We start from the raw sequence: 21,148 nt of genomic DNA, 5'->3' as shown, positions 1-21,148 counted from the left end.
TATATAAATCATGTACAAAAACTTTGTTTGTTGTTTATGTATCCGTTTCCACTAGATGCTAAAATTTGTGTGGAGAGTGAACGAATAAGGGAGCAACTGAAGAAAGACACTCACATATTTCACAATTCACTTTCCTTTCTAAAATTTTACAAGTTTGAAGGAGTAATAGCATCATGAGTTTGTTTGAATCTCCTTGAAGACGAACGAGTAAACAAACTCCTAAGGCTATTTCTGCTATCTTTTTTCTTCTTCTTGATGATGCCATTTTCCGAAGACAAGGTATGTTCTTCTAACGTGAGTTCCCGTTCCAGTTTCTTAGAGACCGAAAGAATCTCGTACGGATCCCACAACGACTGTCCGAATTCCCAATCCAAAAACGACGGATGATGATGATGGCTTGTACAAGTAGTGGACATGGCCTCCATTTTGAAACGTGAAGCTCTACCTTTGACAAAAGCATGCTTTCTTCGTTGCGCCTCCAACTCCAAAACGGTGCTTTTTGAGGTTTGAGAGTGGCTAAGCCAAGCCTGTGCCGCTGCCTTCATCAACTCTACTCTCTTCTTCTTCTCTTCTTCATCCTTTTCTTCTTTAGCCTCTCGTTTTTTCCTCATCTGTTTTCTTCTTCTCCATTTGTGTGGGACTTTTTGGTGCTCCAAGCTTTTATTATATAAGGTTTATTGTCAGCCTTATGTTTCTTGTTCGAATCTACTCACCTCTCTCTCTCTCTCTCTCTTCCCTTTATTTTTTTTTTCTTTTCCTTTCTTTATTATTGTTTTCAATGCCTTGTTTTTTCCTAGCCTTTAGATTTTCAGATGACTTTTGAGCCTTGACAACAAAAATAAAATTTATCGTATTGACTTATTCGTTGTTAGCTATACTACATTATCTTTTATGTATGGGACAACTTTTTGTTTTGTTTCTCTGGAAGATTATATTTCATAGTAGAAACATAGAATTATCATAGACCCGGAAGAAAAAAAAAAAGAAGCAGAATCAATTATTATCATAACACTTTTCTGAATATAATCGTATCCATTGTTAATCTGTGTTTATGACCTCACAAAAATGGTCATTCAGGATGTTCAGACTTCTCTCTCTTAGCTGTCTCTATCATTGTACACAAGAAACTACTTGGATCATGACTGTGTGGATCTGCAAGTGCTGCGTGCGCCAAAAAAGGAAGCTTCCTCAGTGATCTCCCACTTAACCCCTACATATCAAGAAGTTGATCCAATTTCATAATCTAGTTTTTACCAAAAGTATTCTCGGTTTTCTTGTCAACAATCAGCAAAAAAGTATTCCTACTAAAGTCTGACCTCACACGATTTTGCAGCTTCTATCAATTGTTTACAGAACCAGGGAACTGTATCTGTATCAGTTGCATTCGCCTTTTCTTTCAAACTTGAAAAGCTTGGAATAGAGAGTCCTTCACAACCCTATACCACGATATTATGGAGCTTGTAAGAATTAACTGTTCCTCCTTCAGTAAATATTGAATGAGAGTCTTATATAGGGAGATTTTATGCAGTACCTCGAAATTTGATATGATCCCTTTACTTATTAATTCCTCAACACATGACCTTAATATTTCATAACGAACATGAAGAGTTGGAGGGCCAACATAAGCTTTTATGTCAGCTCTATCCACAAAAGCAACATCTGCAGCAAGAATATTGTTGTATGAAATCTCACGAAGCCTGAATGTGGAACACAGTTTCAAAGACCGAGAAATGAGAATCTAAAGCAATAAGACTAGTACCAAGACGAAGTCATATGTCTATTGTGAATTCGTTATCATACAGAAAAACAAATATATAAAATAAACCACCAGCTTACCAATAGCAGTAGTTATATTTGATGTTGTAAGGATTATCACATTCGGTGCTGATTTCAGTTTGTCCATTTGGGTAAGTAGTGCATTCACAACCTGTGACAAAAACAGGGAGATTTGGTCTTTGAGGATTAATAATTGATTCCTTCGCAATTTCTAGGTCTATATGGTATTTAGAAGCTAGTTGGACTACCCGAATAGAATCTGAAGGCTCTGAGCCAGACAATGCAGCTTTTCGTGCAGCAGCAAGACTTTCAACTTCATCTGCAGGAAGTACAATCTCAGGACTAATAGGAGAAACAAGCCTACTGTAAAAAGCTATGACAAAATCATAACCCACCGATCAAAACAAATACTAGGTTATTATCTTCCTCTACCATCTCTTGGATTTTTTGGAAAAGCTTGGCAACCTATATTGTGGAATCAGTAAACTTAGTTAGAATAACAGGATATTCCAATAGAGCTTTACTTCTAAGATATGCCTGATCACTTTACAACTGTTGGTGAAGTTTGTGGTACCACTATTAGACATGAAATAAGATTCCCAAGTCAGCGTACAATGAAATGACAGAAATATACTGGCTGTGATCAGTGAAGAAAGTAGATTATTTTGAATTAATACAGTGATCAATGAGTAGAGAGAGCAGCTGGCAGTTGTAACTGTAAGTGGTTACTTAATTGAGTTGAACCAACTACAAGGTAACCACAACTCTGGTTGAATAATCCATGAGTACAAAGCCAGCTTGTTGAACAGACCAACAGTCTTAAATGCATGCTAAAGGGAAAACTCAAATGTTAAAGAAAGAAAATTTCTGTATCATACCAACTTGCCACTTTCAGAGAACCATTTACTAAATAGAGAGTGAGCATTGACTTCAATCAGTTGGCAATGTGGATATCTGATGAAGGAAACATGTATCAAATCAAAATAAAAAGACGGACCAGCTACTAATACAGTCAAAATAGAATATTCTGACAGATAAACAGTTTCTGTCCAGAAGAGAACCTGGAGTTGCACCGAATTGAAAGCTTTTGAGCCAACGCTTTGCAAAGAGATGTTTTGCCAGTCCCTGGTGGTCCGTGCAAAAGAATAATCCTGAAAAAAAATTTAACGAATCATAAAGTCTAATATTTCAGTCTTAAATGGGGCACAAGAAAAAGCATCAGATCAAACAAAACGGCATAAAAGATATTCAGCTTGCTAAGCAACTCAATTATCTGAAGTGTTTCTAACAATCTCATGCTGTAGTGTAGAATAGATGCAGATATAGTATGTACTGAAAAACCGTACCAATATCCCTCACCTGTTCCATGAAACGAGATTTGGATTTACACCCTTCTGCGTGAAAAGCAAAGCACTCGCAGCGTAACGTAGTAACCGTTGCTTAAGTCCAGATTCATATATCAGGCTACACAACAACAAAAAGATCCAGACCACTGAATAAACAGTTTCAGAGTCATCACTTTCTTTATAACCAGGTCAAGACAGTACTTCCACACACACCTTTCCCATAAGCCATCAAACTCCTTTGCGGGCAGAATCCATTCGTTAAAGCTAGCAGGCTGTCCATCTGCGCCCAATTCCTCACACGGTCCTTCCTCAGTTAGCTGGATGTAAATTATAAAAAAGTCATGTAGAGATGGCACCTAGAGAAAACTAAGTTCACTGCCTATTAAACTTAATATCAGGTTTGCATTTACCTGAAAGGCATGGACAACTGGCTTCACTTGCCAGAACAAGAGAACATCATTATTTCTCACCCACTCCTCTAGATACAGAGGCAATAAAACATCACTTGTCAGAACAACCTCTTTATTCCATTTCTCTTATAGAAGTTTTCCAGAAAACGGATTGAAATCTAACAAAGACAAAAAAAATAATAATACCTGTATCACAAATGCATATACTCTGCACATTTTCAACAAGAAACAAGTCGTCTGCAGGTATCAGAACCAGCCCATCTACATAGCTCATGCTCCTTTGTTCCAGCATCCTAGAGCAAACAAAGAGTATCCCATTGTCAAAGAGAAATGAGAGTTGAGGCATACGAGCAAATGTATTCAAACAAACCGTTCTACAGCTCTCTGGACGTCCTCTAGCCGAGCCGTGCTTGAGGGCTTTAAGCAGACCTCCACTGGAAATTAGAAGAAGCACAAACAAACACAGATAAGGGAAGATGAAATTCATAAAATCGAAATCCAGCAGGTAAACCAAAGAGAAATGTTTGTACCAGATACGAGAAATTTGCTCTCGTGGAGGCAAGGAGGAGGACGAGGAGTGTCGGTTTCAGGGAGTGGCTCTGCGACGATAGTTTGCTCGGGGATAATCGTAGCATCAGTGCAATTTTGGTGAGAGAGCTCCATGGAAGCGTTGTTAAGAGGGTGAATCGGATCCTCGAGCATAGGGTTTTGCTCGGCAATCTCCATGGGAGTGCTCATGGCGTTTCTCGATTGGGGAAACACACCAATGCCGAGAAAAGTTGTTTTCAATTTTCAGATTTTCCCTTTCTCCGGGAATAGGCGGGATTCCAACTACAACTTTCTTTTTATTTTATTTTGGGTCATTGTGTTTTTGTTTGCATAATTTTTTGGGGAAATTTTAGTAAAGTAACAATAAAATATTAAATTTACAGAAATTAGCAGAATAAATAAGAAATAAACAGTATATATGGGAAGAATTGGCAAAAAAATGATAAAAGTAAGTCCTTATGTAATATGTAAAGAAATAGATGAAATGGTGTAGAATAGTCCACAAATGGTTAGATAAGAATAAGATAAAAGAAAATTGTCAGAATGGTCTACTTTGTTTTTTTTTTTTAAATAATCTCAAGAAAGTCCTTATGTAATATGTATTCTTTTTTTTTTTTTGGAAAAACAGCGTATTCTATTTTTTATATCTGCGAAATTCTGCAAAGTTAATAAGTTTATGAAGGTCTAGTAGAGTTTGCAAAACTCTGACTAATTTAATTGCCTATATTATTAGGTAAGAAGTAGAAAGGAGAATTTGTGTAGCGATATTGGTGTGCGTAATTTTAACATTACACCAAAATGACTCCAACTGGATAACCAAATATACATACACGAAACAGCTAGCAGAAAAAAAAAAAAAAAACCCCATCATATGGAGTAGTAAACGCTTTATTTGTTCGAGTTTAAACAATGATCTCAATTCTCAAAGTTAATGAACTCACTTCCTCTACTTTAAATCGGGTTTCTTCTTCTCTCTCTCATAAAGAAGACTAACAGAGCAACAACAGAGAAGATGCTAAAGCATATTGATGCTGCATCGAGCGAGATGTGACGACCATCAATGGCTTCAACACTAAAGAGATTAGTCGTCTTTTCCGCGTTTGAACTGTCCATAAGCTACTTCGTGACCATTTGCATCAATTCCATAGACACGTACGAAATAGGTTCCAGTAGGGATATCACGTTCAATGATCCAGTTCAGTGATTGAGAGATCTTGTCATAGGGCTTGGACACAATCTTGTAAGGACAGGTTTTGTCTTTAAAGAGTTCGTTATGGCTTTGACGCCACGGTCTATCAACTTGGCTAATAGGTGCGTAACAAAGCCTAACATCGACAGTCTTGATGGCAGCATCGACATCGATCTTGACCGACGACTTTAACTTCCATGTAACTCTTATTATATCTTTTCCACTTTCCAAAACTAAAAAGGAATATGTACAAATTGAATATAAAGATGTATAGAGCTTACCAAAGAGAAAAATTATTTTTTTTTAAAAAAAAGTGAAATTACGTTAATTTTCATATATTAGTTCTATTTTCGATTCTCTATTATTGTGTTTAATTGAACTATAATTTTATTCTCATGCAATTAACATAGAAAATCAGTTATCTAAACAAAATAGAGAGTTATATATATTGGTATTCATCCCAAACACGATAAACTCTACTACTTAAAGGGAATTTCAATCAAAACCAAAATAGTTTGGTGATGGATTTGGAAAGAATATAAAGATTATGGCTGAAAAGTAAAACGTTTTCAATTAATTATAAGAACAAAAATGGTAAATAATTTACAAACCTCCATCTCTTATGGGTTTAGCCGTGACCTCAAGTGTATTTTGAAGGTTGGTGAAGAAGAGTCTATCCTTGGTGGTTCCACTGCTCGACTCCAACGATGATAATATAAGAAGTGAGATAAAGAGGAAAGAGTGGATGGCCATCTTTAAATCTGATTTTTCTAAATATGTATTTGATGAAGACTTAAATTTGATGAAAAAAATTGAATGCATAGTTATGTATTTATATAGTGTGATCGAGGATATTTTGCTCATCGTTGAAAATAAACACTATCAAACAATTAGTGCAAGAAGTTAATAGTTCGCTTGAGTTTATATTTGACCTAAAAATACCTAAATGCAAAAGAACAAAAAGAAATATACATCATCATTTAGAAATTTTGGAAAAATGACAAATCTCAAAAATTTTGGATAAGCGGCAGATTCCAGAATTTTCTATGATAAATGACGGATTCCAAAACTGTAAGAAGGAATGATGAAGTTGCCATAATTAGATATTTTGGAATCCATCATTTGTCATAGAAAATTCTGGAATCCGCCGCTTATCCAAAATTTTTGAGATTTGTCATTTTTTTACCATTTTTGGTAAATTATTTACCATTTTTTTCTTATAATTTATTGAAAACGTTTTACTTTTTAGGGACTGACGATGTTAGGCTTTGTTACAAAAACTGTATTTGCCATAAAATGAAAATCTGTTGCATGTTCATTTGGAGTGAACAAACAAGAAAATCTAGTTTCTTCCAAGATTGTGGTGCTGTTTGTATTCTGCTTTGTATTGATATTCAGTACTTGATTTACTGTTCTAAAGGATGGCGTTGGTTTGGAGATATGGAGAAAGGAAGGGTTACGAGTCATGGAAAGGTCTCTCATGGGGAATGGTAAGAACTCTCTAAGCTGATTCAAGCAGATATTGCATAGGTTCTGTATTTTGATAGCTTATATGATTTCGATTCTGGTGATATTTTTGTTCAGGTGCCTTTGCTTGGTGGAGCTCTATGCGCATTTCTTTTACAGTGACGAATCTCTTGAGGTAAAGAAACTTCTTTATTTCCACTTAGCTAAGACATATTTTGTGTTTCAGATCATTTGGTGAACACTACTGAATGATAGGCTCTTGCTAAAAACTGTAATGTCCATGGAATTTTTTAGCACCTATAAACAAAAGGCAAAGAATTATGAGTATATGGGCCTAGTCCAGGCCTATACTAAAATTGAAACCCAATCTTTTTTTTTAAAGATATATATACACGTAAAGGACAATGAATTAATAAGACGAGTAAAAAAAGAAAAGACTATAAATACCTTCTTCCTCTTCGTCATTCGTAAATCCCTAGAAAAATATCTTTTAAGGGTTGTTTCCCCTCGAAAACTTAAGCAGTCGCTCTTCTCAGCTTTTCCATGGCCATCAAAGTAAATTGTTCTTCGTCTTCTCCTTATGGCTTTCTTCTTTAGCTGTTTTGAAGTAGTAGACTTTCTGATTAGATCTTTTGTACCTTAGGTGGAAAGAATGACTGGATTGATCGGTAGAGATTCAGACATTCCAAAAATCCGGTATATCTATTTTGTCTTTTTTTTTAGATTTGTAGGTGTAGGATGTGTTCTTGTCATGTTAATAGTATTAATATCACCTGCAGTAGCAGTATCATTAGGAGGATTTGCGTTGAGGGATATGACACTTCGCTTCCTGAGTTTGATGTCGATGCCGCTTTGAGAAAACATTTCGCTTCATGCGGAGATGTCGTCCATGTTTATATTCCCATAGAAGAGTTAGACAAGCCTCTCAACAGGTACGTAGGTTTGTGTTGTGGCTTCTTGTAAGTATTCCCAGCTGATCAAGTTAAATGCTTAATTACTCAACAAATCTTGTTACAGATTTGCCTTCGTTTACCTTCGGGGAAAAGATGCAGAAGAGAAGGCGTTGAAACTTAGTGGAAGTAAAGTGGAAGGGAAAAAAACCCTTGTTTCCAAAAACAAAGAAAAAAAGATCGTGGGAGGATGGAATCTAGTTGTGAAGGCTTACCCGTTTCATGAAAATTACCTTGATCCTGAGTTGGCTCCTATGAGAGCACAAGGCCAGAAAAACCGGCGCGCGTAAATTGAATTTTATTTATTTTATTTTACTGTGGAGATTTGTCTTTAAGTAAGATACATGTTCTTGCCTTGTTGATAATATTTTTATTAAATTATCAGCATGGGAGTTACGGTATATGACAACAGTTCGTGTCCCGTCATGGTGGAAGAAGTCAAGAGCATGCTGAAGTGTCTATTCCCTGCATCTGGAAAGATCGACGCCGATTTTGATATGCCCAAAAGCGGTGGTCCTCTGATGATGTTTGTGGCTTCTTCCTCCCAATTTGCGTTGTGAGTTTTTTTTCCAAGTTATTAAAAATGCTAACTAAAGACTTGTCTTTGTTGATTTTTTACAGCAAATGTCTCCTTCATTTGTATGGAGAAGATGCAGTAGAGAGGGCGCTGCAACTTAGTGGACTTGAAATGCGACAACGGAATGTTGTAGTTGATATCATTTGTGGGCCACCACCGCCGATGATTATTGGTTAGCTAGCTCTTGACTCGGTAGAAGAAGAACAAGCCTACGGGGGTAGAAAGCGACGAAGCTCTTTGGTGTTTTTATCTTGTCATGCAATGCAATTACTTCCTTTTTGTTTTTTCCTGGATGTTAAAAGTAAGCTCAATAATCATCATCTGCCTTTATTATCCTATGAAACTGGTAACTTAACTATCTGGTTTCTTAAAAACTCTTCAAGAAATTACGATATGGTTTAAAGCTTTGAGAAGAGAAATGTTTTTTTGGTTAATTTTCTCAGAAATGCAGAGTAGTCTTTTGGCTCTAGCGCTTACGACCAAGTTCTTTCAAGATCCTCTTGTGGGGATTCCTCCAGCAATATCTCTATGTTTCCAAAACGAAACCGTTAAAGACATTGTAGAGTCTCTTTTTGGTTTTGATGGTAATAGAGAATTGTTTTTGTTGTATTTGCAGACGGTGGTAATGTCATTGATTGGGTTCACAGTAGTTATGATCTTTGGTCTAACGAAAACGAGCAAAACAACGAAATTTAATTTTTCACTCGATCTTTTATTGATCTATCTACAAACAAATTCATGTAAAAAAAGATTTCTAAATGCAGTGATAAAGAATTTGTAATGTTCTTGAATGTCTTTGTGTGTGAAACGATCGAGAAGTGAATCTTATTAAGCTATATACAGTACATTATCTAGTATCTGCTGAACACTTTATCTAATCAACATAACAACGCTAACAGTTTCGATAACCAAGTTCTAACCATTACTAACAGATCTAAAATACAATTAACACACAACATTTTCTATATCTCAAATGTTATCTGCACTAAATTTTATGAAGTGTGACTGAAAAATATATATGTTCATCATATGAACACAGAAGATATCTTTAGCTAGAGATTTTCTTTTGAATGCATAACTAAACCCAAAGCTGATTATCTGACATAAATTCCTTTATTAAGAACTTATCCAATCAATTAGAAGTACTGTATATTACTTTTACCTTATTACCAAAGCACCGTACATGTAGCCGTATGATATTAATAGAATCATATTCATCATATAATAAAAATGGATTGGTTACTACAATATCTGCGTAGGAAAACTTAGTTCTCAAAAATCTGTGCTTTGCATCCGATCAGTACCAACAAGAGATAACTTGTTCTCAAATACATCGATATGTCCAAACGAATACGTACCTGGGGGGCACTCCAAGGCAGCTTCCAGGCACCTATGGTGAACACCATGAGAATCAACAAAGTATCCTCCTTTATGGTCGTGTCCCGACAAACAAACTTTAACACAGTCATACTTGTGTATAACGCTCATCACTTCATCAAAATTCCATAACAATGCTGCTTTAGATGCCACACCAGGGCTCATAGGCACATGCCCACACACGATAACTTTCTGGTTCGATTTCGTTGCCTCTTGAAGCACAGTGTCAAGCCATTGCAGCTGTTTCTCCCCAACACCACCGTTAAACTTCACAAACCTCCTCTCAACATCTACAAGCCCCTCAGGGCTGTTTTTATCTTCGTTTGGGTTCTTTTCTTCGAGTATTTTCAATGCAGCGATCGTCTTAGGATGGTCTTGTGGCCATCCAACAGCACTTATATCATACCCATCTAATACCACAACTCTATACTCAGGGGTTGGTGAAAAATCATAATAAGCATTGCCATCACAACCTGGGATCTTCAGTAACGGAAGCAGCTCTTCGCGTGGGAGATTGTACAAGCAGTGATTGCCAATCATGTGATACACAGGACCCTCGAATCTCTCGAATTCAGTGACCAGTTTCTTAGTTGCCGCCAAGGATTGATCCTTGGGACAATATCCATCAACAATGTCCCCCATGTTGATCACAAACTTGAGGTTTCCATGGTGGTTCCAAGTTTGGACAGCTCGTTGCAGGACAAGGATGCTGTTTCTGTAATACCTAGGAGTACCTAAAAAGGAGCGGCCATCTGGAATATCCGCATACTGAACATCGGCAATAACACCAAAAGAGAAGAGAGGTTGTCTGGCTGCAGAACCCATCATCAACCTACTGATATCTAAACATGAAAAGTTACACAAACACACACTTGTTAGTAATAATGAAACACATAATTTAGCTTTCGCAAATGTGAGAATTAAAGATTAGTGAAAACTTAGATTAGATGACTGCACAAGACAACAAGTTTTCTGATCTCGCAAAATTTGAATAGAGTTTTATTTCAAACAGTAGTTTATAATCACAGAACAAAGGGTGGTACACACTGCAATTACAGATATTTTCGGAATCATCCAAATCTCACGAGAAATATTCATTAATCCATTCATTGGAATAGACAAATCGTGGAGCCAATGGTCGATGTCGGCGTAAATCGTTAAAGTAGAGGGAAGTCGGTATGAGAAATTAACAACATTGTGGTAAACTAAGACTTACAACAGTGTAGCTTTACGATATCGACAAGCTACGACGAGAGGCGAATCGGAAATCGGAGAGGACAAGCGGAAGAGATTCTGTTTTTTTGGTTTTTTTTGCCAGCAGAAATCGGAAACTCAAGTGAAATTGGGGTTTTTTTTTTAGCAAATCATGTTGTTTTCTTCTCTCCGCTTAATATATATAAATTTCATTATTAGATTCCGACGATAAATACCCGGATCAATGCGTCAAGCCTTATAATTTTTAGTGATGATGGAGGATTTCCTTTGGGTCACGCATGAGGTAAGTTTAAAAACTCGACAAATTTGAGAGGTTGAGTTTATTTTCATTTTTTAACCAAAAAACAAAAGTTCGTTTATATATATAATAATATAATTTTCGTGGCCTTTGGCCTTTTGAAGTTTTTTCGCAGTTTCAAACTCATTTACCTTTCTTCATTACTATATGAACATCCAATGTGAAAACGTTTCTTCCGTTAAATGTGAAAACGTTTCTTCCATTTTAGCTGCCTGCATCGTATTATAATATTCATGAAATCTTCCATTCACTCTTGACTCTTTCTTTCTTTCACATTTGATATCATATAATATAATTAAGAAAGGTAAAAGAGTTGGGAAATTGCCAAGAAAAACTTCACAAGATTTCTTCCATTTGTCCATTTCTTTAATTGATAGCTCTTTTTTCTGAGTCATAGATTAATTAGTTTGAATATGGACGTACGACAAAGCAAGAAAAGAGAGAAAAGAGTAGAAACAAATAGTCAAATACTCGCATTTCACGTCAAAAAAGAGTGATTGAAAGCATTTTGTTATATTAATATCAGAGAGTCACGTAACAAATCTTTTGGTAGTTCACTAGTTACTACAAACATGCATATCACACTAATTACAACGTCAAATTGAAGGGACACGTCATCTTCTCCTTGTGAAAAAAGGATGTCTGAGCGCTTCACGAGCGGTTAGTCTCTCCGCCGGATCGAACCGAAGAAGCCCTTGCACCATGTTTATCAACTCCCCTGCCGAGTGGTCCACATGTTGCATTATTAGATTCTGTCACACACACACACACAAATGAACATTGTCAACACCAAAAACGAGCTAAACGCAACACTTACAATAGATCAAACTCAAAAATACCAAACACTTTGACGAACCTGAAGCCGAGGAAGCTTCAATACTGCTTTCAGACTGTCTCTTGATGTTGCCCCATCCGGCCAATCCAAACGACCTCTTCTCACATATTTCTCTGCGTGTCGGCTTTATCACCAAGACAAACTACAGTTAAACACCAGGGCCAAATATGCCTACGAATATGATCACTTATGTTTCATTCAACTCACTCCACTTTCTTCAGCATTTGTTGAGGAAACGGCCCAAGTACACGCTCCATCATCGCTAGATGCTCCAGGTTTTCATGTGTTTGGAACAATGCCTCTCCCTACAAATTTCAAATCATTCAATAAAAAAAAAAATGTTCCAAAACGTTCAATAACAATCGACTACTTCAGACACATACCGTGCATAGCTCCACTATGATACATCCAATGCTCCAAACATCACAAGGGTAACTCCAGCCAAGACCTGCACACAAGCCCCACCAGTTTGTTATATGATTATCAGAAGCTACAGATTTGAGTGACTTATTTTACAAGAGCTACTCACCTAAAATGACTTCTGGTGCCCTATAATGTCTTGTTGATACTATGTAGTTTTGATCCTGACGCTCATAAGTCGTGCTCCCAAAATCAATCACCTTTATTGCACTTGATTTAGGCACTCTTTTATAGCTAACATCCCTTTGTAATCGGGAGCCCTGCATCAAAAAAAATCACAGCCAACTTCCTTTAGCATTCAAACTACCTCGCCACACTAAGGTCACACAGAAATACATTCGAGATATACCTTATACTCGGGAATTTTCACATAATCTGAGGAGACTAACAGAATATTTTCTGGTTTAAGGTCCGTATGAATCATGCGCAAGTCATGCATAACTGCAAAATCAGGCAAATATAAGAAGTTGTGTTAAAAAAATGGAAAAAGCAGAATTTCGAAAACTTATGATGTAACCATCTCAACAACAAGCAAAAGTCATCTATGCAAGAGCATGTAAATTGAAAAGACTGCAAAGACTACACACATGCTACACATTCCAAGAGTTGCCAGCCAATCTCACGAACAAGATCAATGGGAAAGGAGCGATAATTGTTTTTCCGAAGAAAATCGTATAAACTTGATCCAAGCTTCTCAAATACCTGTTGCATCCATTTAAATTCATGCGGAAAATTTAACCCCAAATATTTCCCAAACTGGGGGAAATCATAGACTTCACAAAATTGACTAAATACTTACGATACATATATGGTTACGAAAGTCAAACCAGTTCCGAATTTGTACACAACTGCAAAGAATAAAATGATTTAACCTTTGCCAAAAAGAATCTTGGAAAACTATGTCTGACACCATCAGATTTGTGATGCATGAGGAAAAGTCAAGAGGCCATACTTACCGATTGCCACCTTTGTCATGTTTACCAAGCTGTTGCAGCATTTCAATCTCAATCATAGCTGCCTCACGATATTTCTTCACTCCACGAACAATTTTAACTGCAACCATTTCCTTCCTCTCCCTATCCCAACATTCTAACACTTGACCAAAGGTGCCTGCAAGGACCATTTAAGAAATATATAAGATATGGGTACTACACTGGATCCTGTGAGCACAAAATAACTAATACAACAAAACAATGATTCATACCTTCGCCCATTTTGCTATATATTTTATCTGCAATAAAAAAAAAAGAAGAAGAGCAGATAGCAATCAGAATAATGAACAATACACAAGGTCCAGTAATATTCAATTAATTTTTCAAGCACCAGATATAGTTGCTGGATACTATTTAAACGGCACCAAAATCAAAGTTTGTTCAAAACCATTGAAAGAGAAACCTAGAGATATTTGTAAGGTAACTTCAAGATCTTTAAAACAATTTTTTGTAATGGAAAAGTGGGATTACAGCGTGGAGTTATGTCATCTCCCAGTTCAAACATGTAATGTCCATCCTTGTCATCTTCTCGCCATGGAGGAGAATCGTTTCGAGCCACAGTCTTAACACAAAGAGAAGTGCTACTAATGTCTGAAGGAGCTCCGGACGATGCAAAGCTTGAAAAATTTCCAATCTCTTGCCCACAAAACATTCCTACCTGAGCCTACACATATTCATGTACCATAACAGACAGATGAATACCTGCCACTATCCTTCTAGGCCGACATGTTGAGTTATATACTAACTTAAAACCTTGATAGAAACATCTAAACCGAAAAAAATTAGGGCTTTTTCATGGACATCAATTATCATTGTTTGATAACAATCATCTTTTTCAAGGTTTCACTGAGAGAACGAGCACCAGTTTATCCTAAATTTCTATGATTCGCGAGAGAGAAGCAAATCTACCATGTAAAATCAATTACCAGCAAACAGCTACGCAAAAGTCTAAGACTTTCGAATCCAACACAAAATCTGGATTAAAATACACAACTAAAGATGCTCGTACTTTCTCAATTTTGCATCAGATGAGATGTTGTTCACGATCTACAAAAAAAATACTAAAAACAACACATAACAAAGAAGAAAAAGTTGAACCTAACACACTGAACATCTAAAATATTCATAGGATAGACCAACTTTGACTAGATCTGTGGAAAATAACCTAATTCGAACAGGAAAACCACCTAATCACATAATAATTGATATTTTTCAAAATAAATAATTGATGAACACTAAGAAAATCGCAGATCTAGAAGAAGTAATAAACAAAAAAATAGACCGATCCAAAAAAAAAAATTAAAAAAACGAGATTCATAGCAATCAAACAAACAAATAATATTCGGTAATCATGAAGAACAAGGTGAAAAAGATCTAGAGTTCTATACCTTAGGCGCCAGAGGCAACACGTCCCAACCAAGGCGCGCCCTCTTTCTGGGACGGCGATCCATGTTAGTATGAGGAAACTCATGCACGCGCTCCATCTCCATAATCTCAGAATCAATAGAATTGTACCAAAATAATTTTTTTCTCTAATCGGGGTGATTTTTCAGAAAGCCAAACGAGCGATGGCGAAAGCTTCTGGGTAACAGAATCGCACCCTAACCCTAGTTTTAAATCAGAGCAAATTGCAAATTGCAAAAGAGAAGCAGTCAGAAATAAATCATGACCGTCCACGTGTAAGCAGATCTTGTAACCAGGGTTAGTTAGAACTCGCGCGCTGGATTTAACCACAGTTGGGTTGGCGCAATAATTGATGGGGAATATGCTCCCCCCTTCCACTTTCCAAACGAAGAACGGCAACAAGTGCTTCATATCTCTCTTAAAACGACACACATTGTTATATGGGTCGAGAGATCTTTTTATTCTCGTTTCTTTTTTCTGAGTCGAATATTCCAAAACTCTCTCACTTTCTGTCTAAAATGTTAGCAGTAGGAGTTTTTTTTTGGTCAAAATTAGCAGTAGGAGTTTAAACCATAATTTTCTTAAGACTTTGAACTGGTTTAAAACACAGCAGATAAGAACAAAAGTGGACGGTCAATTGAGTTTTCAGAATTTAAAGATGTTCTTTTTCACTATTTCAAGTTCAACTACTCTACCTCCAAAACTACAATCTTCAACAAAATTTACATTTTTGTTTTGTGAAGAAAAGTATAACCACTCGGAGCTTGGTTACAGAGAGATCTTAATGGCCTCTTAACTCCTGGATATAATGACCAAGTTGCTGGGCACCAACGAACAAGGCATCAGCAGCCAGAACAACTCCAAGCTATAAATATATGACGACACAAGTCCACCAGTCAAGACTCAAGAGGAATATATAATGACAAAAGCTATAAGAGGGACTTTCATTCACAAAACTCACCAGACGAGCAGTATATACTAAGCGGTACCCCCAACCTTCTTTGGCAGCTTGAGCTCTTTGCTGGTCTGTCCAACTGCAACCAATAGTGATATATATGAGTATAATGCCAAATGCTGCGTATGATGAACAAGGAAACATACAACCCATTACCATATACTTGCAACAAAAAAAACACAATAATTCAAAGGCCTAGTTTTGAAAGGAAAACTGGCAAGGAAAGTGTTGTTAGGCCATTGACAAGTCACTTAGAATAAATAGGAGGGCCTGTCCATTGAAACCTTTATTTTTCAAGCAATGAGAAAGTCTGATTAGCAACAGAGAGAATTACCCGAGGAACTCTGAAAAACCCCCAATCCCAGCAAGCTTCAGTGGCTGAGAACCTTCTGTGACTAGATCCTACTTCAGGATGTATTGCATAATGAATGAATTAGTTATCCATGTCGACTTTTTAATTCTCAAAACGAAACAGTTAAAAAAAATTGTCTATAACCTCTTCTTCAGCGGATTCTAAACCTCCTTGCACCCAGAAAATATTCTGATACCCCGCATTATATAGTAGCTCGCATGCAGCTAAGGATCTGACAAGAATAAATAATCGTCGAGTGAGTATAAATATGAGGATCATCCAGCAGTAAGATGAATCCTTTTGTATACAGTTGTACTATCAACATACTAACTTTTCATACAAGCCTACTTTTCGTTTCACATGAACTGAAACCAATTGATAATGGAGCTCCTTCTACTCCCCCTTAGAACCCCAATACCTAAATAAAACACCGCGGAATTCTTAGAATATAATACGTAGGCAGAAACCTAACAAGCCACTTCTTCATGGTTAAACAAAGCAACCACAAATCTAAACCACAGTTAGCTACTCTATTTTACTTGGTGAGCAGCAGTGAGTCCCTTAGGCGTTTTAGCCCGCAGCTTGTATCAAATACCTCAATCCTTTTTGGCAAGCAACAATCAGCTCTGCTTCTTTTGGGAATTTCTCCTCGACTTTTGACAAGAAGAGCCTGCAAACAAAGTAGAAAACCAAGAAGGAAATAAGTACGTCAAAAGGCACACAAGAAGGTCAGCTTCGTCTCGCAGACCTACTTGTTGAAAGATAATGTAGGTGCACCACTCCACCATCCCCCTGTAGAAGTGGAAACATGATAAAATCAAAACTAAATATAAATTTAGCACCAAAAACAATTTGGTAAGATGAGTGTATTCAAGTTCTACTGTCTCCTAGATAGAGATTAGAGTATAATAATAGGATAAATGAGTTGATCCAGTATAACTAGGATAAATGATGAGAAGAAGAAGAAGAAGAAGAAGAAGAAGAAGAAGTACCCATGGCAAAACTGGTGACTTTTTTGGAAAGGGTTCCCGCGTCAAGGTTGTCTTCATTGTCGAAGATAGGAACCCAGGTGGAGCCTTTAACCCATGCCTTTCCACACAAAAAAAAGAAGAAGAAAACTGACTTTAGTCCAATATATTTCTGACATCTGACTAACATTGCTGAATAAGAGGCATCAAAATGAGAAACAGTGACAGTGGCCAAGGAGCGCAAACTGACTTTAGAACATTCCATGTTAATGTGAAATACATGAGTCAATTCTTCGCATTCGCATGGCAATTCAATGATGAAGGTAGACAAGCATCATCTATAGGAGTTAGTTCCAAACTTGGCATAATAACACAAGACAAGAATCCACCTTGTTGCGCTCGCTAGAGGGTCGGACATCGAGTAGAGGTTTGTTTGAAAGCTGAATAGCATAGCCTGCTTCTCTGGGCGTAAGAAGCTTCACTCTTCCTTCCCTCAACTACGCAAACAATAAACTTGTAACTCAAATGTTCCAACTTTAAGATGTAGATGAAGAGATTGGCCAAACAAAATCTGCATATGTGATTTTACCAAACCATCCCAACGTTTTTTGGCAGCAGCCATGTCTCTCATTTGCTTCAGATCAATATCTTCATCAACAGCTTGCATCCTAACAACACCTACTTCCTAACATTCACCAAAAACAATGAGTAAACATAACGAGAGTAAGATTTTACTTTCGCATTCCCATTAACCGAATCGAATGGAGGCCATCAATCAAAGCAATAGATAATCAACTTACAAAGCGGCGAATAGTGGAAAGGGATGTGCTTCCTATGGGGAAATTAGGTGAATATGCCATTGAAGAGGTCAGCCTCGAGCTCTGTTTTCTGTAAAGATTAGAACCAGAAGCTAATAGAGGATTTAGAATGGGAAGGGACAGAGACTCCATGCTTTAGGGGTTATGAGCTTTTTCAGCGAGCTGAACAGAGAAAGGATGAAAATTTAACAAAATTTGTTTATACACAGAGAATCGGAAAAGGATAATCTTTGCGTTTGAAAAAAAAAATATAAAAAAAAAAAGAGGAAAAAGAGCCGTCAGGTTTGAGTTATTGGACCGATGGTCGATTTTGGCATCACTGAAACAGTCTTTTAGAACCAGACTCGGTTCTCGAACGAAAGATATGTCCACTTTGGTTAAGTATAAGTCGATTGATCCACCTTAAGTTTAAAAATATTTTAGGAATCAAACTATTATACAATTTAGCTAAAGGGAAATCAAATCACAATTCTTTGGATAAATGAGAGAATTCTAATGGTTGGACCAATGAAAATGTTATCCGGCAATGTAAGCTTTTTCTTGATACTAATCTAGATCATACATTGAAACTTCAGAACACAAATACTTGTTTTGTTTAGAGTTTGGATGATTATAGGAAAAGAGATGAAGGGAGGAATATCAACTACAAGAAAGACATCACATGAATCTTTGTCAAATAGAGCAATATTGAAAACCAGTCAAAAGTATCGTGTGGGAAACAGTCAGAGAAGTTACCCAATTGGTTAAATCTATTTTAATGTTGTATCTTAACTTGACATACCAAAACTACAAATACAAAAACACACCCCCAATAAATTAAACGAAACTCAAATACAATCTTTAAACACCAAATCCCATTTTTATTCGGTAATTCGACTTCTGTCCAACCAATCCACGCTCTTACGTGCTCTCTCCATCGGCTGCGACTTATCTCTGTAAATGTCCACACTTCTTCTCGACCTCTCCATTTCTTCAAATGGAACCTTAAGCTTCTCGGGTCTCTCTATGTGGCTCAACTTGTATCCCTGAAACCTTAGCCTGTCTACGCTTTTCCTCGGCTTTTCTCGTCCGTCCTTGCTCTTCCTTGGCGCATCTACACTATGCCGAGGAGGTTGTTCACACCCTTCCATGCTTCTTCTTGAGAAAGAACTGTTTCTTTTCGATGCTGATTTCTCCACAGCGCACACAAACTTCTTAAGATGGCCAATGTACTCGGGAAACAGTTCAAGATCACAATGGTTTCCGCCTTTGAGCCATAGCGGTTCATATTTCTCTTGGCAGAGTTCCCACAGCTGCTTCCCATGTGAGAAGTCAACTACATCATCCGCTGTTCCCTGCAAATCGAGAAGTCAACTTATACTGAGGATTATAGACAATGGTTTATACAAGAAAGAATGGATCTTGCAAGACAAACTGTTCAACCTAGAACTTGGAACCCACTATTTCTTCCAGTCAGTAATGTTTGATCACGTAAACTTACATGAATCACGAGAACCGGACACCTCACCAGCGAAATTTTGTCAATGTTCTGAAGAAGAACAAACAAAATGCTGTCAAGGAGGAGGAATTCTTATAAGCAACATTAAGTACAGAAATCAAAAAGCTTACCTTGAATATGTCAAACCAATAAGTTCGCTTAACGGGATACATAACTCTAAGCCCAGAAAGAATTGGACTATGAAGAATGGAAGCTCTTAGTCGAGGCAAACGTGCAGCTAAGTCAACGGTTGGACCACTACCAACAGATTGACCATATAGGATAATGTTCTCCTGCTTTGCCCCATAATTCTCTTCCAGACATTTGTATGCAGCCTCGATATCAGCATAAGTGTTTTGTTCAGTGGGCTGCAAAAAAACGGAGATTTATATAGATGAACCAACATTCGAATCACAGAGGTAAGAATGCTTTAGGATCTGTGGTTACTCACCTTCCCTGATGATTGGCCATACCCTGAATAGTCATACCTGTAAACACCAGAACGTATTAAGAGGAGTTTCCAATGTGACAAGACGGAATGTATAATCTTACGGAAATAAATCCTACTATATTCAGATCAATTTTAAGAAAGACAGAACAAATTTTGGTTTAATCCATTATATGCAGAATCCCAACGTTATAACTGCATGATCCAAAAAGGTGTTCTATCAAAGAACAACATTTTGGATATTCAATACTTGGTTCCAGAAACAGATATAATAACAGTTCTTGAAGGTCTAGAAATAGAATTTTTTTGCCCAAGACCACTTGATGTCAACAACACAACCAAAACATGCTTATCTACCAAAAGAATCAAACTCAAACATTTCAACGTCAAAACTATTTCTGTCTCCTTACTAAAGGAGATCCAGATTCAGAAAAAAAACTCTAAAGGAAATTCCATAAATAACAAGACTTTTCCAGTGAAATTTTATGAGTCTACGACCTAAACTTTGAGAAGATTATCAGCTTCTACACACTGAAATCTATTAATGTCAACCAAAACTTGAGCAGATTTCACCGATAAGAGTGTCGGCTACACACTGAGAGCAAATACTGTGCTAATTTCTGCATCTGCAAGCTTCAAATCTACTTGGACGAATCCAGAGAGCAGAGCATTTGAAAAATCGAGGAGCTTTTCAGCAGATCCTAAAGCTAAATATAGAAAGAAAAATCTGATCTGGGTAATTGAAATCAACCTCAGTCACAGCAAGAGAAAAGGAACTAACCCCATCAAATTGACGCGGAGGTGAATACTAAGCTCGATGAAGAGCTCGTACATCTGACCAATATCAGCAGCATTCCCGTGCGAATACAGGAGAGTGGTCACGGCCATAGGGTATCTGATGTACATGGCGACGATTTCGGTGCCTCGGCGCGTGGGCAGACGCAAAATGTCGACGTTTTCTCGATGGGGAAAAGGGTCCATGAGCAGAAGCTCCGTTGCTTCGTCTCTGATTAGCTTGTACGACGGCGGATTCGGCGGAAAAAACGCCAATTTCGCCGCCATTGAAGAAGTCACACCACCCATCTCGAAGCTGAGTCCACTCTCCAAGTTCTCTTTTTCTTAGTCTTTGTATGTATATGCGAATCGTATTGGTAAGTGTATAAGTGAACCTAGGGGAAGAAGGCACTGGAGTTTCAGAGAAGAAGACGAAGCTGATGGTTGTGATGATGATGATTGCGAGGAAACATTCCCTTCTCCTTCTTTTTGAGCGAGAGAGAGCCAGTGACCGATTTGAACCTAAAAGTATTTTGTTTTCAATATTTTAA

General features: G+C 37.2%; 8 protein-coding genes across 12 annotated transcripts; 1 reads left to right on the top strand and 7 right to left on the bottom strand.

Moving 5' to 3' along the window:
• Window positions 1–97: 97 nt before the first annotated feature.
• On the bottom strand, window positions 98–721 carry LOC18029847. The gene has a single exon (XM_006413333.2). It carries the CDS (start codon window positions 609–611, stop codon window positions 147–149), a length of 465 nt encoding a protein of 154 aa, XP_006413396.1. The 5' UTR covers window positions 612–721; the 3' UTR covers window positions 98–146.
• Window positions 722–1,046: 325 nt separating this feature from the next.
• On the bottom strand, window positions 1,047–4,321 carry LOC18029846 (pachytene checkpoint protein 2 homolog). Its single transcript, XM_006413332.2, has 14 exons — window positions 4,063–4,321; window positions 3,903–3,966; window positions 3,719–3,825; window positions 3,533–3,600; window positions 3,336–3,439; window positions 3,136–3,240; window positions 2,838–2,927; window positions 2,655–2,730; window positions 2,172–2,241; window positions 2,025–2,095; window positions 1,837–1,927; window positions 1,532–1,659; window positions 1,317–1,436; window positions 1,047–1,210 (listed from the first exon to the last, which is right to left on the bottom strand). Exons 1-14 carry the CDS (start codon window positions 4,268–4,270, stop codon window positions 1,070–1,072), a joined length of 1,443 nt encoding a protein of 480 aa, XP_006413395.2. The 5' UTR covers window positions 4,271–4,321; the 3' UTR covers window positions 1,047–1,069.
• Window positions 4,322–5,032: 711 nt separating this feature from the next.
• On the bottom strand, window positions 5,033–6,023 carry LOC18029845 (high-affinity nitrate transporter 3.2). The gene is given in 3 exon segments (XM_024150021.1): window positions 5,033–5,186; window positions 5,188–5,503; window positions 5,882–6,023. Coding segments are annotated over 3 exon segments (612 nt in total).
• A 1,173-nt stretch (window positions 6,024–7,196) lies between these two features.
• On the top strand, window positions 7,197–8,597 carry LOC18029844. Of its 2 annotated transcripts, none has more exons than XM_006413330.2 (6): window positions 7,197–7,292; window positions 7,381–7,433; window positions 7,517–7,669; window positions 7,755–7,973; window positions 8,073–8,213; window positions 8,309–8,597. In XM_006413330.2, exons 1-6 carry the CDS (start codon window positions 7,281–7,283, stop codon window positions 8,439–8,441), a joined length of 711 nt encoding a protein of 236 aa, XP_006413393.1. In that variant the 5' UTR covers window positions 7,197–7,280; the 3' UTR covers window positions 8,442–8,597. The 2 variants fall into 2 exon arrangements, with proteins under 2 accessions (XP_006413393.1, XP_006413392.1); XM_006413329.2 differs by having other exon boundaries at window positions 7,206–7,292; window positions 7,523–7,669.
• Window positions 8,598–9,435: 838 nt separating this feature from the next.
• Window positions 9,436–11,117, bottom strand: LOC18029843 (manganese-dependent ADP-ribose/CDP-alcohol diphosphatase). The gene is made up of 2 exons (XM_006413328.2): window positions 10,858–11,117; window positions 9,436–10,483 (listed from the first exon to the last, which is right to left on the bottom strand). Exon 2 carries the CDS (start codon window positions 10,467–10,469, stop codon window positions 9,537–9,539), a length of 933 nt encoding a protein of 310 aa, XP_006413391.1. The 5' UTR covers window positions 10,470–10,483; window positions 10,858–11,117; the 3' UTR covers window positions 9,436–9,536.
• Window positions 11,118–11,647: 530 nt separating this feature from the next.
• LOC18029842 (serine/threonine-protein kinase AFC2) lies at window positions 11,648–15,009 on the bottom strand. 4 transcript variants are annotated; one of them, XM_006413327.2, is made up of 12 exons: window positions 14,790–15,009; window positions 13,873–14,065; window positions 13,614–13,640; window positions 13,366–13,519; window positions 13,209–13,257; window positions 12,997–13,111; window positions 12,759–12,850; window positions 12,519–12,669; window positions 12,373–12,437; window positions 12,197–12,294; window positions 12,011–12,113; window positions 11,648–11,906 (listed from the first exon to the last, which is right to left on the bottom strand). In XM_006413327.2, the coding sequence occupies exons 1-12, from the start codon at window positions 14,889–14,891 to the stop codon at window positions 11,769–11,771; spliced, it is 1,287 nt and encodes a 428-aa protein (XP_006413390.1). In that variant the 5' UTR covers window positions 14,892–15,009; the 3' UTR covers window positions 11,648–11,768. The 4 variants fall into 4 exon arrangements, with proteins under 4 accessions (XP_006413390.1, XP_006413389.1, XP_024005083.1 ...); XM_006413326.2 differs by lacking the exon at window positions 13,873–14,065 and having other exon boundaries at window positions 11,651–11,906; window positions 14,790–14,927; XM_024149315.1 differs by lacking the exons at window positions 12,997–13,111; window positions 13,209–13,257 and having other exon boundaries at window positions 11,651–11,906; window positions 14,790–14,969.
• A 425-nt stretch (window positions 15,010–15,434) lies between these two features.
• LOC18029841 (rhodanese-like domain-containing protein 11, chloroplastic) lies at window positions 15,435–18,122 on the bottom strand. Its single transcript, XM_006413325.2, has 10 exons — window positions 17,881–18,122; window positions 17,670–17,765; window positions 17,470–17,577; window positions 17,105–17,201; window positions 16,865–16,904; window positions 16,708–16,782; window positions 16,257–16,344; window positions 16,095–16,162; window positions 15,767–15,839; window positions 15,435–15,670 (listed from the first exon to the last, which is right to left on the bottom strand). The coding sequence occupies exons 1-10, from the start codon at window positions 18,028–18,030 to the stop codon at window positions 15,587–15,589; spliced, it is 879 nt and encodes a 292-aa protein (XP_006413388.1). The 5' UTR covers window positions 18,031–18,122; the 3' UTR covers window positions 15,435–15,586.
• A 444-nt stretch (window positions 18,123–18,566) lies between these two features.
• LOC18029840 (protein ABHD17B) lies at window positions 18,567–21,148 on the bottom strand. The gene is made up of 5 exons (XM_006413324.2): window positions 20,605–21,148; window positions 19,827–19,863; window positions 19,507–19,743; window positions 19,379–19,426; window positions 18,567–19,232 (listed from the first exon to the last, which is right to left on the bottom strand). Exons 1-5 carry the CDS (start codon window positions 20,904–20,906, stop codon window positions 18,759–18,761), a joined length of 1,098 nt encoding a protein of 365 aa, XP_006413387.1. The 5' UTR covers window positions 20,907–21,148; the 3' UTR covers window positions 18,567–18,758.

The sequence above is a fragment of the Eutrema salsugineum genome, unplaced genomic scaffold (assembly GCF_000478725.1).
Source record: "Eutrema salsugineum unplaced genomic scaffold, Eutsalg1_0 scaffold_1, whole genome shotgun sequence".
Classification (NCBI taxonomy): Eukaryota; Viridiplantae; Streptophyta; class Magnoliopsida; order Brassicales; family Brassicaceae; genus Eutrema; species Eutrema salsugineum.
Note: the sequence above shows the minus strand (reverse complement) of the source record. Positions and strands in the feature narration are given on the sequence as shown.

Coding starts and splice junctions, on each gene's coding strand:
- LOC18029844 (XM_006413330.2), top strand. Junction 7,434..7,516: donor TCAGACATTCCAAAAATCCG/GTATATCTATTT, acceptor TATCACCTGCAG/TAGCAGTATCATTAGGAGGA. Junction 7,974..8,072: donor GGCCAGAAAAACCGGCGCGC/GTAAATTGAATT, acceptor TTAAATTATCAG/CATGGGAGTTACGGTATATG.
- LOC18029842 (XM_006413327.2), bottom strand. CDS start 14,891: ATGGAGATGGAGCGCGTGCATGAGTTTCCTCATACTAACATGGATCGC. Junction 13,641..13,872: donor AGATGACATAACTCCACGCT/GTAATCCCACTT, acceptor TTTTTATTGCAG/ATAAAATATATAGCAAAATG. Junction 12,670..12,758: donor TGAAAATTCCCGAGTATAAG/GTATATCTCGAA, acceptor TTTTTGATGCAG/GGCTCCCGATTACAAAGGGA.
- LOC18029843 (XM_006413328.2), bottom strand. CDS start 10,469: ATGATGGGTTCTGCAGCCAGACAACCTCTCTTCTCTTTTGGTGTTATT.
- LOC18029847 (XM_006413333.2), bottom strand. CDS start 611: ATGAGGAAAAAACGAGAGGCTAAAGAAGAAAAGGATGAAGAAGAGAAG.
- LOC18029846 (XM_006413332.2), bottom strand. CDS start 4,270: ATGAGCACTCCCATGGAGATTGCCGAGCAAAACCCTATGCTCGAGGAT. Junction 2,242..2,654: donor TCTCTGAAAGTGGCAAGTTG/GTATGATACAGA, acceptor TCCACAATATAG/GTTGCCAAGCTTTTCCAAAA. Junction 1,928..2,024: donor AGCCTTCAGATTCTATTCGG/GTAGTCCAACTA, acceptor TTTTTGTCACAG/GTTGTGAATGCACTACTTAC.
- LOC18029840 (XM_006413324.2), bottom strand. CDS start 20,906: ATGGGTGGTGTGACTTCTTCAATGGCGGCGAAATTGGCGTTTTTTCCG. Junction 19,427..19,506: donor ATTGGTTTGACATATTCAAG/GTAAGCTTTTTG, acceptor GTTCTTCTTCAG/AACATTGACAAAATTTCGCT. Junction 19,233..19,378: donor GTCCGGTTCTCGTGATTCAT/GTAAGTTTACGT, acceptor CTCGATTTGCAG/GGAACAGCGGATGATGTAGT.
- LOC18029841 (XM_006413325.2), bottom strand. CDS start 18,030: ATGGAGTCTCTGTCCCTTCCCATTCTAAATCCTCTATTAGCTTCTGGT. Junction 17,202..17,469: donor CCTCTAGCGAGCGCAACAAG/GTGGATTCTTGT, acceptor TTGTGTGGAAAG/GCATGGGTTAAAGGCTCCAC. Junction 16,163..16,256: donor TAGAATCCGCTGAAGAAGAG/GTTATAGACAAT, acceptor ATCCTGAAGTAG/GATCTAGTCACAGAAGGTTC.